Below are 18140 nucleotides of genomic sequence, written 5' to 3'. Positions count from 1 at the left end.
AATGGGCATCACATGGCAACTGAATATTTATACCACGCTCTCCTCCCTTCAAGCTGTTGTTGTTTTACCATCCTGACATCAAAACCTCGGGGCCCAGGGAAACCTCAGATGTTGGAGAATGTCAAACGTGGTCTTCTTCTCCCCTTATTCCCGGTAGATCTGACGCAACTTTGAACCTTCAAAGGCCGCAGTAATCAATGAAGTGGGGAGACACGTGACATTGAATGCATCATCGTGAAGATGCATTTATTGATGTAAAGTGCATCGTGTGGAACAGCAGTGGGGGCTGAATTAAAATGTGAGGATCTGTAATCCAGTGAAAAACCACAGAACAAAGGGAGGAGAGAGACATGGGGCAGGCTGATGAAAGACACTTTGCTGACTGGGGACTTCACTGAAGAGAGCTACATAAAAGGGAGATTACTGCTTAAGTAGGTTAATGTAACCCTGGTGTCTTAATTAAAATGTCTTTAACAAAAGAGGAAGAGGAATAGTACTGGAAGTTTGGGGAAGGCGTCAGTGAAAGAGAAGACATTTACATAGGGGAGAAAAAGGAGGATAATTTATGTGAAATATTGGGAACGACTCCCAAGGCAAAATAATCTTGAATTTCAATCATGAAGGATATTTAAAAATTGGTTGGACAAAGGAGGCAATTGGCTTTGGCGGCCAGTGTGGGAAATAGCTTTCTAATTTTAGAGCTTGCAGCCATAACATTAAGAAGTTAACAACCAAAGGGGCGCCTGGGTGGCTCAGCCGTTAAGCGTCTGCCTTCGGCTCAGGTCATGATCCCGGGGTCCTGGGATCGAGCCCTGCGTCGGTCTCCCTGCTCCGCGGGAAGCCTGCTTCTCCCTCTCCCACTCCCCCTGCTTGTGTTCCCTCTCGCACTGTGTCTCTTGCTGTCAAATAAATAAAATCTTTAAAAAAAAAAAAAAAAAAGAAGTTAACAACCAAAAACAAAGCAGTGGGTAAAAACAGGAGGAGCGAAGAGCTCAAAAACAGACCAAATGCAGAGACTGAGTCCTGGTAATGAGTACTTCCTTTCCTTAAATGCCAGGATACCGCTTTAAATGTGGTCCCTCTGTTGTGGATCCTGAGACAGGAATGCGCCATTCCAAAGGGGAGGATTGGTTTCACCCCCTGGTTCGGGGAAGCTCTATTTGGGGCCCTCCTTTCCCTGATCACCACAAGATTTGGCCTAAGACGCTGGGTTTTACTTGGGGTGAAACAGTAAAGAAGCACCTGTTTTTGTATTTGATGAAGTCCTACCCTGTTTTTCTCCAACTCCATCCTACAGGAACTCAATGACATCTGTCAGCATGAAGTCTCTCCTGGAGCCAGGCACACGTGAGGTCAAGCCTCATTGTAGGGTGGCTGTGTCTGTAGGAACAGCCAGGCCTGTCTTCTGCCAGTTAATGAGGCGATTCAGCTTCAGGGGAGAGGTGAATGGGCATCCCTTCCAATCTGATGATTAAATGCATCAGGTGTTAAGTGAGACGCAAGGTTCTTCCCTTCTCAGAGGTCACCTTAAGGCATGGAAAAGTCAAAAAGTCCTTTGGAAAAAAATAGAAAAGAGATATTATCAGCTTGCCATTTGATATCAGGTAGCATTTATTAAACAGATAAATATTTATTAAACAGATCATCTTTATTAAGGTTTAGAGAATGAGGCCTGCATTTGCATATAATAGGAACTGGCAGAAGAAACCAGAAGTTAATAGGAACTATTCAGAAGCCTCCATCTAACTTGAGTAGGAAAAATGACACATGCTGACTGGGGACCTCACTGAAGAGAGCTACATAAAAGAGAGATTACTGCTTAAGTAGGTTAATATATAATTAATGTATAAGTAGGTAATGTATAATAGACACCTATTTTGTGTGTGTGTGTGTGTGTGTGTGTGTCTGTGTGTTATCAGGCAGGTAGAGAGGACTGGAAGTAAGCGAGGGAGGAAGAATATCCTAGTCAGAGGAACAGAACAAATGAAGGCATAAAGTCGTGATAGAGCATGGCATGTTTGGGAAAGAGCAACATGGTTGGAACATAGTAATGGGCTCCAGAGAGAGGTGTGGGAACCACTGGGGAATGCCCTGCCATGGCAACATGAGATCTGTTTTCAGTGCTGATGCTGGTTTGGGAATATGTCACAGATCCCTTAAAATGTTCATAACCTTTGACCTAGTAAGCCCACTTGCGTTAGTCCATTCCAAAATCTGCTTGTTAGAGAAAAGCAAACAAGTAAGCGAATCAGACTGCACATACACTGATATTTTATTTGCATTTTGTTTATAATAATGAATTGGAAATACCTAAATTTGACAAGCATAAGGACAAGGGAATGGTTAAATGCATGCTGATACATCCACATGATGTATTGTACCACTACTAAAATTATGTTTATAGAATCTGTGACACAGGAGGGAAAGAAGCTTGGCTTTTATCATTAGGTTCAAAAAGCAAGGTACAAAATTGTTCAGACCCTTCAATCTCAACTTAAGCAGAAAGTATATTAAAACCTGGAGAGAAGGACACTGAAATGCTGTTTGTACGATACAGGGTTGCGAGTAAATGAATTCATTTTTTGTCCTGATTCCAAGGAGAATAGGTTCATTATAGAAACTTTAGAAAGTATATTAAACTACTACTTGCTCTCAAATCTTTATCTCGGTGTCTGCTTCTGGGTAGTCCAGACTAAGGGTGTGAGGTCCTGGTTGTTACGATTCTAGCATCCAGTAGGCTCATGTATAAGAGGAAATGATGAGACATGAAGGATCCACAGGTGAGCTGGAGAAATGTGATGATCATGGCAGGGAACATGGTACTAGAGAAGGACGGATGGATTCAGGAAACCCCTCTGGAAGTGGCAACCACTTGGGAGTGCAATATGGTGGGAATGAAGTAAACTATCCATGGGCCGTATGGGTGTAGTTCTTCAACTCTGAGGGAGGGAGACAGGCACCCCTGTGGGTTGTGGCAGGAGTGGATGGGGCAGGATTCTCAATTTGGTTTAGGACATGCTGAGTTTGAGGTGCCTGCAGGATAGTCCTGTACCATTTACGATGGAACTTCCTTAGGGGAAATCATGTAGCCAACACCCAATAAATACCCACTGAATTGAAAAGAATTCTTTTTCCACATGTGGATTTTCTAATGGGGGCTTTCTTTAAAGGCCACTCACAAATTTATGAGCTCATGCAGACCAGAAAGTGTGGGATCTAGATGCTCACACATCTAGAATACATACTCAAGTTAATACAGCTGTTGAGTCAGGAGTACATATGTGTATTAGAAAAACAAGTCCATCTGTAAAACGCTGCAAGATGCCTCCAGGTGTTCAGAATAGCTATTTAACATGAATATTTTATCAGTGCCAGAGCAGACAGAAATTGTATCCATTATATCCCCATCACCATCACATGTGGTTGAACAGACCTCTGACTAAAGAATCTAAATATGTTTAAAACATTTTTCACCTCCAATGAAACTAGCAAGTCCCAATTTGTGTTGTTATTGCTCCTGCTAGATTCATGAAATATTTTGGAGGCAGTTGCATTTGGAAGTGTAGTTTGGCAAATTTTCATCCAAAGCATATGCTTTTATTTTATTTTTTAACTAGCAGTTCAAATGTGGGGAAGTTGACATTTTAGAGTAAGTGGTAGAATGTGTGTGTGTGGGGGGGGGGGTGTTGTTTTACTTGTGTCTTATTTTTAAGTTCAACTTTTCAAATATAGGGATGGCTTAGGGTAACATATAGCAGGAAAGAAAGCCCATTTAAGAAAATGTGTTCTCCAGGGATGGCTCCTCAGCTCTGACAAGGCAGAGTCAAAGGCAGGGTCAGATCCCAGACTTTTGCTGAAAACCATTCAGTGGCTTCTTGTGGTCCTCGGGATTCAGAACAATCCTGTGGACCAGGTCTGGCCACTCTCTCTTTCCAGCCTCTTCTGGGGCTCCTGGGAGCCCTTCCCCCTCTGCTCTAGCCCTTCTGGTCTTTGGCCGTGTCCTCCTTCTGTGTCTTCTCACTTGCCGCTCCCCAAGCCTGGAGCTCTTCCTCCTCCTGGTCCCCCCACCTGGCTGAATTCCACGTGGTCTTCCGATCTCAGCCTCATTGTCATTTCTTCCAGAAAGCAGTGGTCTTCCACTGAGTGGTCCAAGGGGTGGATCTTCTGAAAATGTTCTATAGATTCCGTCACTTCACCAAGCACTGAGCACTCTAGGATGAAAAAGTCCAAACTGAGGGTGGCAGTAATATTGTTGTTAGAGAGCAGATTTCCATAGTGAAGAGGAAATAAAAAAGGAGTCCTAGGCATCCTGCTCATTTACTTATTAGACATAACCGTGGAGCAACTCCTCTAAACCAGATGCTGTGCTAAGCCCATTACCTAGATTACCCTAATTTTGCAATAACCATATATTTATTTAATAATTTTTGAATTTAATACTATTTTAAAAATTCCTTTTGGACACCTGCTATGTGCCTGGCCTTGTGCTAGGTGCCAGGGGACACACTAGCAAACCAGAGAGACATGGTGCCTGCCCTCCTGGGACCCGTAGCCTCCTGGAACAGACGGACATTGATGGGCTGATGGCACTGAGTGAATGTGTAGTCAGAAGCTGAGACACAGACTCTGGATAGAAAGGGCAAGCTGTGGGCAATCCCCATAGCAAAGAGCCTGATGACATGGTGCTTAAGCTGAGAGTGGGAGGATGGATGGGGGCGGTCAACCAGGCACCAGAGGGGAGGGTTGGGGAGGGGCATTGCTAGGTGAAAAGTCCTCAGGTAAGCGATTACACCTGCAGAACCTGATAGGGCTTGTGTAGCAGAAGCAGAGCCACAATGACACGAGGGCCCCTAGGTCACATATGTCATCCAGAGCCAAAACTGCTGGCCCTCCTGGGCCTTGGTAGCATTGGAAACTCCATCCTTTGACAAGGGGAAGCAAATATGGAATTGTTAAGGGGAAAGGGGATGTTTTAAAAGATCTTCCTGGCTGCTAGACAGAGAATTCTGGAGTCACCATTCAAATTGCAAATTCCTCTGATGAATCCTTCTTTTCTCCATTGACTTCTCTGGGCAAAACCATTTCTCTTCCACCCTAAACACCCATAACGACAGAAATGATTGTCATATTCATTACATTTGGAAATGTGTTCCTTCCTTCGTGCTAATCATTCAGAGGTTCTGATATTGGTGCTTCCATTGCAAAGTTTCTTGTTGTTAGATCGGCCATCCCCAAAGTCTCTGATAGATGACTTTCATCATTGGAGAAATTGTTTCTGATATTGCTGGCAATCACTTCTAGGAAAGCAGGTAGGCATGGAGACTCTAGGAAACAGTGGCTTGCGTCCATTTCTCCCATTTGCAGACCAGCAGCCATTGAGAGACAGGCATGGCATAACTTACAAGAGCCGATCGGCTTCACTCCACCCTATGAATTCACCACCCATCATCTTCCCCTTTGATCCTACTTTTCAAGTGAGCTCTATCACGCCCGCTGCCATACCATGAGGTGAGCTCTGCAGGACTAATGGGCAATTTCCACATCACCCCATTGTCATTGTCATCGTAACTCTGTGCAGTGAGCCCACAACAGATGACAGCTCCGCTGACATTTGGCCTCCAGAATATTGGGGAAATAGTAAATGAAGCGAGCTCTCATCAGTATCTTGGCTCTCAAGCCTCCTAAATTTGCTGTGGAAAGTTTGGTGTTTGTTGATTATTTCTTCCTTAAGTAGGCAAACTTCAGCCCCGGGAGTTAATAAAGCAAATTTTAAGTCTTGCCCCAGATGCAGCAAAGCTGGCTGAACTGTGCATTTGATTGCATACAAAGTGTGAATGGAGGAACACAGATTCCCTCCTCCTGACAACTCTCAGAACAATGAGATCAGCTTCAAGAATGGAATAAATTGGAGATTGACTTCTGCAGTTCCATTCATTTGCAGAAATTTGCAGACGATTAAGCATCCCCCTGCAGTACAGGTAGATGATCCTTTTAGCCAGAGGCTGATTGAGATTTGATCTCCATCCTCCGCACACATAGAGTTGTGATTCTCAAAATACACTTGAATAAACAGGGCTAAGGAACTCTGTATGGATGCAGGCCTCCTTGTAAAGGTGGTCACCAGCTCGAGAGCTAAGTGACTTTGGGTAAGTTTCTTACATCTTTGAGCCTTAGGCCAATGGGCATGGTGGTTCTACCTGTGAGTTGTTGGATGGAGTAAATGGGATACTGGTCCCGCGTGACTAGCATCCACCCAGCACATCCCTACCCCATAAATGGCAGTATTTGCTATAGCAGATTTGGTGAGGCCAGGACAAGGATGCCAAATAAATCTTCAGATTAGAAAGATGGGAAAGGAACAGGCTATATGACCTTATGACTAGAGTTTGGAATGCAAGCTTCAAACTCTCCAAAGGAATAATCTTCAGGATCCTTCAACCGGATGTGGAATTCAAACCCAAAAGCATCACACCTTTGCATGAAACCAGTAAAGGCTTCTCACTGCTCAGGAGTACATCTGACCTTCCCAGCTTGATCTATAACACTGTCCACACACAGGGCCAGGCTGACCATTGAGTCTCACGTGGCACTGCCCTCCCTTAACTCCTTGCCTCATCAGAGAGGATGCTCCCAGCTTCTGCAGTGTTTCGCCTTGTTGAAATATCTCCCCTTAGCACACGGCTTTGCCCAGGACTTATACAATAGTAGGAGATAGAACAAAGGCAGATTCTTGTGGCTTCTTTGTTAAATTGGTGCTATTTTCCCCTCTCATTTATTACCTGATACAAAAACAGGAACTGGGAGGGAGGGGAAGGCAGACCTGAGTCCTTTGGTCCCTTCTGGCCCACGTGAGTATTGGCTCGTGAAGATCCTCTGACAGGTGGCAAGACAGATTGACGCTACTTTCTGGTCTAGGGTTCGGTGTGAAGGGAACAGGATTGTTTCTCTCAAATCTCACTGCTCTTGGGGTGGTCTCAGCTGGGTGCGGTGGGAGGGCACAGTGAGAAGCAAAGCCTGGAGGGTGGTCCCAGTGACGGAGTGCCATGCGGCCCAAAGCCTTTCTGTTCTCCTTCATTTCTGGAGCGCCTTGCCCTTGCAGTGTCTACTCTGGGCACCTTGCTTTGACAGGTGTCATAGGTGGCTTCTGTGGGAATAAATCTTATCATGGGACACCTGTGTGGAGGAGGCTCATCGGGAAGAGGTCTTGGCATCCTCACCTATGGGGGAGTGAGAACAGCAGGAGTCTCAACCATCATGGGGCGAGCGGGGACCCTGGACGCCTGCACATGGTCCCACTGGAGGCCGGGGGCCTGGGCCCCTTACAGTCACTGGGTGTCGGCTCCATCCCTTTCTCCTTCACAATCCTCACACCACGGAGGCAAGTCCATGAAAACCCTGTGGAAGCATATTGTGATTCCCTTTCCTGAAATGTCGGGAGAAGGCAGATAGGTACAGGCAGAAAGTAGATTCCTGGTAGCCTGTGGCCAGGGCTTGGAATAGGGGAGTGGCTAAATGTGGGCACCTGCTCTCCTTCAGGATGATGGAAATGTTCTAAAATTAGGTTGTGGTGATGATTGCTCAACTCTGTAAATTTCCTGATCGTCACTGCATTGCACGCTTAAAAACGGGTGAATTTGATGGTTCTTAAATTCTACCTCGAAAACACTTTCAAAGTGCCATGCGAAGTAGAGAACAGAGGGACTCCACTCTGCCTCTCTCCAAATTGAACACTCATACTTGCATTTTCGGAGGAACCTCTGTGCCCTGTGAAGGCAGGGCTGGGAAAAGGAAGAAATGAGACAAATGAGCATCCTCACGTTCCCTCTTGAAGTCTGTTCTCCACACAGCAGCCGGCATGTGAGTCTTTTTAATTGTAGGTGGGCTCCTGTCACCTTTCAGATTAAACCCCCACCCCCCAAGACTCACATCTCTCGCAAAGTAAAAGCCAGAGTCCTCTCTGTGGACTACACTCCTAGCCAGCCAGCATCTAAATTCCTTTCCCAGGTCCCTGGCTGGTCTCCTCCCCATGCTCCTCCCGGTGCTCCTCCAGGTGCTCTGGCCAAGCAGGCCACCTCCCTCCTGCTGCCTGGCGGTCCCTCCTCCCCATGCGCACATGGCTCCCTCCTCCACCTTTCCAGGCGGCCCTTCCCCTGGCCTCCCTGGCAAAAACCTCAGCAGCCATCCACCCTGCACACCTTGGTTGTTTGTGCTCCAGGCCATTGTTCTGCTTATGTCTTTCTCCCCACGCTAGAATGTGAGCTCCATGGGGCAGAGGTTTGTCTCCTGCACCGTACTTTCCCAGATGCTTAGAATTACTCCTGGAGGAAGGCTCCATGGGTAGTATTTGAAAAAATGAATGAATGAATGAATATGAATCCAGTCTTCCTCCCCTTTTCACATTCTTCACTTCTTTCCTCCTTCCTCCTTCCCCAGCCCCCGGCCCCTCCGCTGGCCACAGTTATTAGGATGCACCCCACCCCCCTTATTTCCAGCGTGCTCTTTTCACCGTGTGATGTGACACTCTCAGGGAGTGTGAAACTTCCTTCTAACACACCACCAATTTCTCCTGACACTGAGAAGCAGAGAAGAAAGCAAATGGGATTGTAAACCCAAACACCCTACAACAGAAAGACAAAAGGCTCCAATGAGCCCGCAGGAGACGAGAGACGTTCTGGAAGGGGGCTGATTCTCCTGTAATAAAGTCCTGCATGAGCGAGTCTCCCAGAGGACACGATTCTGCCCCTTGACTTGAGCAAGATTGGATGAGGCTGCTGCAGGCCTCCTTCCCTTCCAGGCTCAAAGATGCGGAAGATCCTCGTCCAGCAACTGCAGGGCTGTAGGGAGGGCCCCATGGGAGGCACACGCCTGTATGTGTGCCCCCGTGGCTGAGAAAACTGCCTCGGTCTGAAGCAGGAAGGTGTGTTGTGTGTGTCATATGTGTCCTTGGGTTTAGGCTTGTCGTGTGTGGCTGTTGCATATGTATTTATTCATGAGTGTGTGTGTGTGTGTGTGTGTGCACGTGGTGTGCCTGAGCATTTGTGTCCGATGAGAATTTTGACATCAGTGTTCAGGTGTCTAGTGAATCTGGAAATCTGGAGGCGTCTGTGTGTCTATGTGGGTCTGTGTTAAGATCTGGCCTTATGCCACCAAGAGCTGAATTACTCACTCGTAAAAGGGACTGAGTGGCTTGTCTTCATTTCCTCACATCCCTGTCCTGGTATTAATAAGACCCATCCTTCACTTTTGTGCTGTTCTTTGGAGAGCACAGAGCGCTTCCATGCACAACTTCTCATTTCATTCTGAGAACCAAGAGCATGGGCAGATTATCCCCCCTTACAGATGAGAAATTCCCCTTCACCCTTTCTCTGTCCTCAAGAAGAGCAGTTTCCATGCTCCCTGCTTGGGCTGACGGCTACTGATCCAGCCCCGTCCCATCCCCATGGGCACACACCCTCATCGCTTGCCCCCTGCGCTCGCCCCACACCGCTGTTTCCCTCTGCGAGCCCTTTCCTCCCTGTGCCCGGCACACGTCCTGGCCTCCCCTCTAATAACTGACATGATAAACTTCTTTCCGTGTCTCTCCTTACCTTCTGCACCAAAGCCCTCGCTTCTCATTGATTCCTCTGACACCCAACCCTAACACGCTGTTAAGCTGCTCTTTCTAAAATCAATACCTATTCGTTGTCCAGTCCAACAGCCTCCTTCTGGCATTCGGCTTTTTGGAGGGGATGTCTGCATTGTGTGATATGGCCTTGCAACCCCTTCCTTCTTGACATTCTTACCTCTTCATCCTTCTGGTTTCCCCCTTTTTGCCACCTAACCTTTCCGTGGCTTTTACTGGCCTTTTAGAAACCCATCAAATGGTTGAGCCCCTCCCCTTTCCCTCTTGACATACTGTGCCTGGTGTCAGCCTCTCCCTTCTGTCCCGCTACCCTTGTACCTGGGTGATTGTGACATCTCTCTCCTTCAGTCATTGCTCCCTCCCGAAGACAACTCTTTCTGTGCCCTCTAGAAATCTCTGTTGGATGCCCAACAGCCCCTCAAGTCTACCAGTCTACAGCATGCAACGCCTGTGCCAGAACTGCTGTTTTCTTTGTTGTTTTGTTTTTTTTTTTTGCACTCAGATCGGGAGGCTAGAATGGGAGGGTGGGGGGAGGTGTGGCCATGGCAAGGGTGGAGGGACTGCAGCATTTCAGCTGAGGGGTACAGGTGTCTGGATCCCAGGCCATGGTAGGGGGCAGGCGAGCAAGCAAAACACATCTGACAGGTGAAAACCAAAGTCAAGGATGCAGCGATGGGTAGAAGAACGTCTGTGAGATGAGGACAGGGAGGTTGCTCAGGATGATTCCAGGGGAGGCAGAATTGGCCCACTGTCCCCTTGTATCCTCTCTGACCTTCTTCTACAGTAACTGAATTTTTAGCTGGGCATGTGACCACACGGTGACTACTTTCCCAGACTCCCTTATAGACTGGTACAGCCATGTGGTCAAGTTCTGGCCAATGGGATGCAAGCAGAGGTGATGTGTGCAACTGCCAGGGCATGCCCTTAAATGTGGGAGCATACCCTTCTCCGTCCCCTTTCTTCTCACTGGCTAGAGAGTAGCTGTGAGGGCAGGAGCCGGGGGCACCATCTTGGGCCATGAGGTGGAAGTTTCCTGTTAAAGCAGAGCAAGAAGGGGGAGCTTGGATCCCTGATAAGAGAGAGATGAGTCTCTATCTTGTTAAGCTTCTGTTATTCTGGGTTTCTGTTACAGCTTCCAGACCTGAATGGTTGGTTATACTTGGTTTGTGCCCTTGACTAAAACAGGGGCTGTGGGGAGCTGGCCAAGCTGCTCCTTTACCCCGATGTTCCATTCTTTCCCACATGTTGTCTCTTCTCCTTCTATAAACAGCTCTTAGGTTGGTCAGATTCTTTATATTCCCTTGGCTTCTGTGTTCTTTCCTTGAGGTTACCATCCCCCCCCAGCCTGGTGCATTCAGAGGCTTCCCATCCTGGATTGACAGATACAAGCACACACAGTCGGGCATAAACACACTGCATGGCACACCTGTCTAGATCTGCACAAGGTGTATGACTGTCAGTCACATTAGATGCTCTGGCTCCTATGTGGTCCCCATCACACGAAAGCACATGGCTTCAGAGCACACAAACCCTTTAGCACAGACCTGATCAAAGACACAGAAGCACGTATCAAGGTAGACATTTGTCAACAAACACATAGTTGTAGATTTACACATAAATCACAGCCAAAGACAAAAGCAGAGCAACTGACATGAAAACACAGCCACAGACAAATAGTTATTGAGGTCCCTGCCATTGTGAGGCAAAAAGTTGGGAGACACAGGAGGTCCCGGCCCCCAGAATTCCTTCCTGCACTCACCATGGAGGGCTCTCGGATGCACATGGAAGCATCTCTAAAATCAGCCATTCGCACCTTCTACCCTGTTCTCTTCTACACATGCTGTTTGCCATTCTGAGACTCAGAGCTGCCTGTTTCTTTTCTTAGGCACTTTAAACCCAAGAGCTGACACAGCTGTGCTGGTTGGTAAGCTTCTGGGATGCCGTGAGAGCTGGGGACGGGGACTGGCCACTGCAGGCTCCCACATTTAAGGGCAGGGGAGGCCACCAGCTGTAGGAATGGAGACTCGGGAGCCTGACCCCCTAGGTCCCCATGAGGACAAAAATATCACCCATCCACAGACCTGCAAACACCAATAAGCCCTTTACTACAAACAATGGAAAGTTTTGTTACTGATGACACAGTATGCTTTTTCATTACTTTAGAAACATTACACCTGTTGTCACCATGAACTGAAGCCTACATTTCCGTGTCACAGAGCCAAATCACCAACCCCTCATATTTGCATAGAACTTTAAGTCTTTTCAGAGTGCTTGCTGAGACATTCTCTCATCTAAACCTCAAGATTTCTTTTATTGTAAGTGAGATTCATATGTCGTACATATTTTACATATTTTCTATTCCTTTGCCTTTCCCTCACAAACCAACAGAATCTTCACAGATGTTATGTACATCAGTGTTCTATGAATATAATCCACTGAGTTTTTCATTGTCTGATCATGGTCTGTTCCATTCTCTCTTTCTCTATGCTGTTTTTTGCCTGGCTGGGCTGCGTTATTTTGTTGTTGGTGGTGGTTGGATGGGTGGATTTGTTGTTGTTGTTTTAACCTGTTGTTTTCTGTCTTTACCTGAATAGAATTATTTGGTCTTCCCAGAAACCAAAGAGTCTTCATTTGCACTCATACATTGAGATGTTAAATGTTATTCTTTTATGCTTACTATAGTTTATGTAAGATCGGAAGTGCCTAGTATGGTGTTCTGTGTTTCCCTACACGTTTTCTCCTACGTATTCTCTCCACTAGCTAGGTGAATTGAGCAAGTCATATGGCCTCTCTGAACCTGATGTTCCTCATTAGTTAAGGACGGACAAGATTTACTCGAGAAGTTAACTGCAAATATGAGAGTGGACATATGTGCCCAGCACATTGCCCAGGGCACACGTGAGAAATTGTTATTATTAGAGTAGTCTGTGGTGGTGATTGTGGAAGCAGTCAAATGTGGTAGTCGTGATTAGAACATGCTCTTCAAGGCTGCATTACTGCTATCTAAGAGTGTCTCCTGCTGATGGACCCAAATTCAACTGTCTTGCCTTTTAACATTCAGGTTGTTTGCCATTTTTACCCTTAATAAATAATGTCTAGCTGAATACATTCCTGCATTCAGTTTTATTCTTCTTTTGAATTTAGTATTTGAATGTATTCCCAGGAGTGATATCGCCAAGTGAAGGGATATGTACTTTTGTAAGATTCCCGATAACTAAATATTGCCTGATTGCTTCCCACAAGAAGACCATCAGATTACACTCCCACCAAAATCTAAAGAAAAATTACAGAAGCTTTCTTAGCCTTAGTTGATCTGGTTTCCCGTTTGACTTTTCTTATATAGATTTTCCTTTAAAACTGTACATACAGACACACACATACATGCATGCATATACACACATACTTTTGTGGGGCATGGATCAGTGATGGTACTTAAATATCATTTGCCACCTGATTTTGGTAGGAGCCTGTTGTCCAAAGTTTGAGACGCTTACGTTTGGTGGTACATAACATAATTTCAGTTAGTAGGTAGCCATTGACTGAGATTGGTTTATATACTGAAAGTGATATTCCCCTTTCAATTCTCTTTCAGTCCTCTGATCAGATCAAGGGGAAAGTCTGAGCTTGGTGCTCACAACCCTTTAATGCCCCACTATACCTTTCTTATCTCCCTGTTAAAAATATCTTAGGGGCACCTGGGTGGCACAGTCCATTGAGTGTCAGATTCTTGGTTTCAACTCAGGTCCTGATATCACAGTGGTGAGATCAAGCCCCACATCAGGCTCTGCACTCAGCACGGAGTCTGCTTGAGACTCTCTGCCCCTCCCCCACCTCTCTCAAATAAATAAATAAATCTTTAAAAAAAATAAAAGAAAAGAGGACCTTATTTTTTCCCCTGAGTTTCTAGCTCAAATTGAATACCATCATTTGGTCTCTGGTATGTTTATTTTCATGTTTTCCTACTTTTTATGGAAAGCAATACAGGTACTTCGTTTAAATTATGATACAAAGTTTCCTTTTTTGCACACATTTATGTCATTGAATAGGTAAATTACTGACAGGGCAGAAATCTTGACAGTGCTGTTCTAATAATTGAAGTTTGGAACATATATACAGCATGGATAGTGCATTCCAACAGTTGACCTACTAATAATAACAAATAGTCCTCGAGAAAACATTGACTAGGAGTCCCCATATTGCCAGATATAGTTTGGACCTTTGTGATTGCCCCTTCATCCCTATTCATTTTTGAGCATAAGGACCTTGCAGTTGACCATGAGGAGAGTCACTTTTATATCCAGTGGGTTCTGTGGGTTAGTGATCAGGTGAGTAATCTCCTCACCTGGCAGATTAAGAACGGGAATATACAAGTACTGAAGGATGTATAAATCAAGACTGACACTGTGAATAGAATGATTCAGAAGATGGGATTAAAGAGCTTAATGATAGTCATTGTGAATCACAATGTCAGCTTTAGTATGATTCTAACAATGTACTTGCTAACGCTAATGAGGTTTGATAGAATAAAATTAACAATGTCCAAACAGCTGTATGCTTTCACAACAAAGGAACCATATCTCAGAGCAGACTGATACATTCTTTCCGTGAGGGATTTTTGTCAATTGATATTGTTTTTTTCTCTTTTAGGATATATTTAAATTTGCAAGAACTTCTCCTGTCCCAAGACAAAAGAGGTCCATTGTGGTATCTCCCATTTTAATTCCAGAGAATCAGAGACAACCTTTCCCAAGAGATGTTGGCAAGGTAAGTCAGACAAAAGACAAATGACATAACAAAGGCATATTTTTATTAAGAGGAGAGCATACACAAGGCAAGCTGACTTTGACTGTCTTGGTGGCCACCTGAAATCGGTCTCTATTCCTCTATGATAAGAAGCCATGATGGTTTTGCCAATAAAAGAATGACAAAAATCCATCAAACAACAAAAAAAGTATTTACAAAAAAACAATAATAACCCCTCTGGAGAGCTACATGGCAAATAACAATGCTAAAGTTATGTTTGTAAGATGTCATTTGTTAAGAAATAGACTCATTGCTTTTAAGATCACGTCCAGGCAACCAGTCAGATACTCTACTATACTATACTAGTATAGTAATGTGATGATACATGGCCTTTTTATTTAGATCCTAGTTTTCTTTTCCTTTTTTTATTTTTAAAGATTTGTTTATTTATTCAAGAGAGAGGGAGAGAGTCAGGGGGAGGGGCAGAGGGAGAGGGAGAGAGAGTCTTAAGCAGACTCCACCTGGAGCTCAGAGCCCAATGTGGAGCTTGATCTCATGACCCCAAGATCACAATCTGAGCCAAAACCAAGAGTCAGATGGCCCAAATGATTGCACCACCCAGGCACCCCTAGAACCTAGTTTTCAAAGGTGTAAGTCCAGGAGCACCACGGGGTCAGCTCTCTAAAAACTAAACCAGATCAAAAGAACTAAATCATCCTAACCAGACCCAGAAAACATTGTTGCATGAGTCAGGGCAATAACTTTTCCAGGAAGAAATATTTACTGTTAAGTGGGCAGAAATACTGATGTGCCTGGTCAACACATCCTCTTCCCCTAGAAAAGCCAACATGGAGAATCAGATTTAAACCAGTTGGTATTTTTTGGTCATCACAGAATTTGAACAGTGGTGGTTAGTTCAACAAATGACCTTAATGGCTAGTTCTATTGGACTATTTATTCATTCATTACATAAATAAGGAGCATCTGTTATATGGCAGACTCCAAGATTGGGCCTGGATCACTATTGGTATGAACAGCACAGAAGCCCCAATTGTGATAGACCTTGTATGGTAGTGGGGAGACAGATATTTTGATGAGTAAATAAACAAGAAAATTGCAAAGGATAAGAAATTCTGTGAAGAGCAGAAGCAGCTCTTCAGAAAGAGAGTAAATGGCCAGACCAGGGAGCAGATGGACAGAAGTGTTCACACAAGTGGCTGGGAATGCTGGTTGGAGACCCTGGTGTTTGATTGGAGACTGGAAAGATGAGAAAGAGACATCCATGGGAAGATCTGGGGAGGCTGCATTCTTAGCAGAGGGCACTGCATATGCAAAGGTCTGCAGGTGGGAAAGAGTGAGGCATAGTTGGGGAGGAAAATGTCTGAATGACTGCAATGAGGCAAGCAAGGAAGAGAGTGTTAAGAGCTGAAGTCAGAGAAGCTGGCCTGTCGTAGGGCCTCCAGAGACCATGGTGAGTGGGAATTTCATTGTGTACACATCAAGGAACCACTGGAAGTTCACCCCGTATGTGTGCTGAAAGACCCCCAGGCAGCCTCATAGGGAATGATTTGTGGGAGCAGAGTGGTCAGGAGAAGTGGACACAGAAAGATCTGCCAAGAGGGGTGTTTTAGGGTGACCTGGACCTGAAGTGAGGGTAACTTGCACTATTAGAAATCTATTCCTGTTGGAAATTAAAGGCATTAATAATCCAAAGTCCTAGTAATCACCATATTTGTGATTTTAAACTATCACTGTGCCAAAGACACCTTTCTTTAAGCAAAATCTTGCCAGGAGTCCAGGACATGATGCAGAAGGAACCAGAGCTGTTCCAAGCGGACAGCAGTGGAGTTGATGAGCCCTGCCTTTGGACAGCCCTAACACTGTGATGGCCCTTATATAGGTGTCCCTGAAGCCACGGGTGGCATTCACCAAGGGCCAGATTCCTCAAGTCTGCAAGGCTCTGCCCCCACACAGTTTCAGAGACCAAGTTGCATCTTGCTCTTTAGACCTTTATGTAAGCCTGGTGTTCTCAACCCTCATTGTACATCAGAGTTGCCTAGGGCAGTTAAAATACAGATGCCAGGCTCCACCTTCCAAGATCAATTCAGTTGGTCAAGGAGTGAGAACAAAGCAAACAAAGCATCAGTATTTTTTTTTTTTTAATCCCATATGATTCTGATGGGCAACCAGGGTTGAAAACCACTGGCCTAAACCAGTCCTACTTTAAGAGGAGCTATGGACCAGCAGCATCAGCACCACCTGGTTGTGAATAGGTTTTGCTGTATGTCTATGCTTTTTATGCCTTTGAAAGAACTTTTTTCCTCTTTGTGCCTGCTTGGTTTTATTCATTCATCTTATCCTTTCCTTTATATCCTATGCCTTACCTTCATCAACTCCACTAATAGCTAACAAGTGATGCTCTGCTGAACTGTGAGAGAGTATATGGGTGTCTTCAGAGAGTGCTGGGGAGGTGGGGAGAAAGGATACATATCCCACCCACCCACCCAAACTCTCTGAGTCAGGCAGCTCTAATTTTATAAATATCACATGTCAGACTTTAGTGTAGGATGCCATTTGAAGTAGAGAGACTCTGTGTTTATGAAAGCATAAAGATACTTGTCTCACTTTGGTTTCCCCCAGAAGCTGACCCTGAGACAAGAATTCTAAGGCAAGTAGTTTATTTAGGAGATGAAGAGAATACTCGTAAGGGAGTGAGGAAGTGAGACAGGGAAAGAAAGCAGCCAGTTGAGAGGCCTGTTTATCAAGGCAACTATGGCTGTATGTTGGTGACTGCATTGTAATCCCAAGGGGAAATGCTAGGAAATGGTATAAAGCACACTCTGCAGGGGAGGGAGCTGGGGTATTTATACCCCAACCCATCCGTCTTTGGTTGAGGGTCTTTCCCAAAGGTGTAAACTCTCCAGCACATCCAGCCTTCTCTGTGCTCTGGCTCCAGCACAAGGGCCTTCTGAGGCCGGGGGGAGACAGCTGGAAGTCTGCTGGTGTGCCCTGAAAAGGTGAGATCCAAGGGAGGGGACAGGGCACTGATGGATTCTGTTCCATCACTGAACTTAATATAAATACTTTTGCTTTACAGGCCAGGTTTTCCTTGTCTCATCTTCTGCTCCCATTTCATTTTCTGAACTAACTTTCTTGTCTCATCCCTTTGAAGCTGACTGTACTTGCTTCTTTCCATTAATAAATGCTCGCAGCATCCCAGGCAGGAAAATCTCTGAAATTCATGTCAATTCACATCAATAAGCACATATTCAGCATCTGCTATTTATAAGGCACTGCGTGAGGGGCTGGAGAGTTAATGACAAAAGGCAATAGACAGGGTCCTTAATCTCACAGGATTACAGAAGAGTAGAAAAAATCATCACAAATGCATTATTTGTCCAATACTATAAAGTATAAGCATCTTTCATCTCTTATGTTGAATTCTCAGAATAGCAACCCCATGAGGATCATCTTCCAAAGTGCCACCTGAGAGTAATGAGACTCAGAGGGATAGTCACCTGTCTGGAGTCACAGTCAGTTAGTAGCAGAGATGAGCTCCATGCCAGCTCTTTGAGATTTCACAGTCTCTGCTCTTAACTAGTATGCTCAGTGCTACTAAGTACAATTTGAGAATTTTCTTTCAGGAATGAAATGTCTTTGCTAACAATTACTCTCTTTAAAACAGCATTAAAATTAAATTTAATTGTTTGAAGTGCACACATACACACACAAAATAGGATGGATAGAGGGCTGGGTGAATGGATAGATATATGAT

The 18140-nt window shown here is 45.1% G+C and overlaps 1 protein-coding gene across 6 annotated transcripts in view; it reads left to right on the top strand.

Moving 5' to 3' along the window:
* Nucleotides 1-18140, top strand: part of CDH13 (cadherin 13) — a 1404901-nt gene that overhangs the window by 823939 nt on the left and 562822 nt on the right. For all 6 annotated transcript variants that reach the window (XM_035024712.1, XM_035024708.1, XM_035024709.1 and 3 more), the window contains one exon: nt 14270-14386. In XM_035024712.1, coding sequence (XP_034880603.1) covers nt 14270-14386 — 117 coding nt within the window. The remainder of the gene's footprint in view (nt 1-14269; nt 14387-18140) is intronic.

This window comes from Mirounga leonina, unplaced genomic scaffold (genome assembly GCF_011800145.1).
Source record: "Mirounga leonina isolate KUSES-001 unplaced genomic scaffold, KU_Mleo_1.0 Mir_180, whole genome shotgun sequence".
Taxonomy (NCBI): Eukaryota; Metazoa; Chordata; class Mammalia; order Carnivora; family Phocidae; genus Mirounga; species Mirounga leonina.
This window is presented reverse-complemented; position numbering and strand designations above follow the sequence as displayed.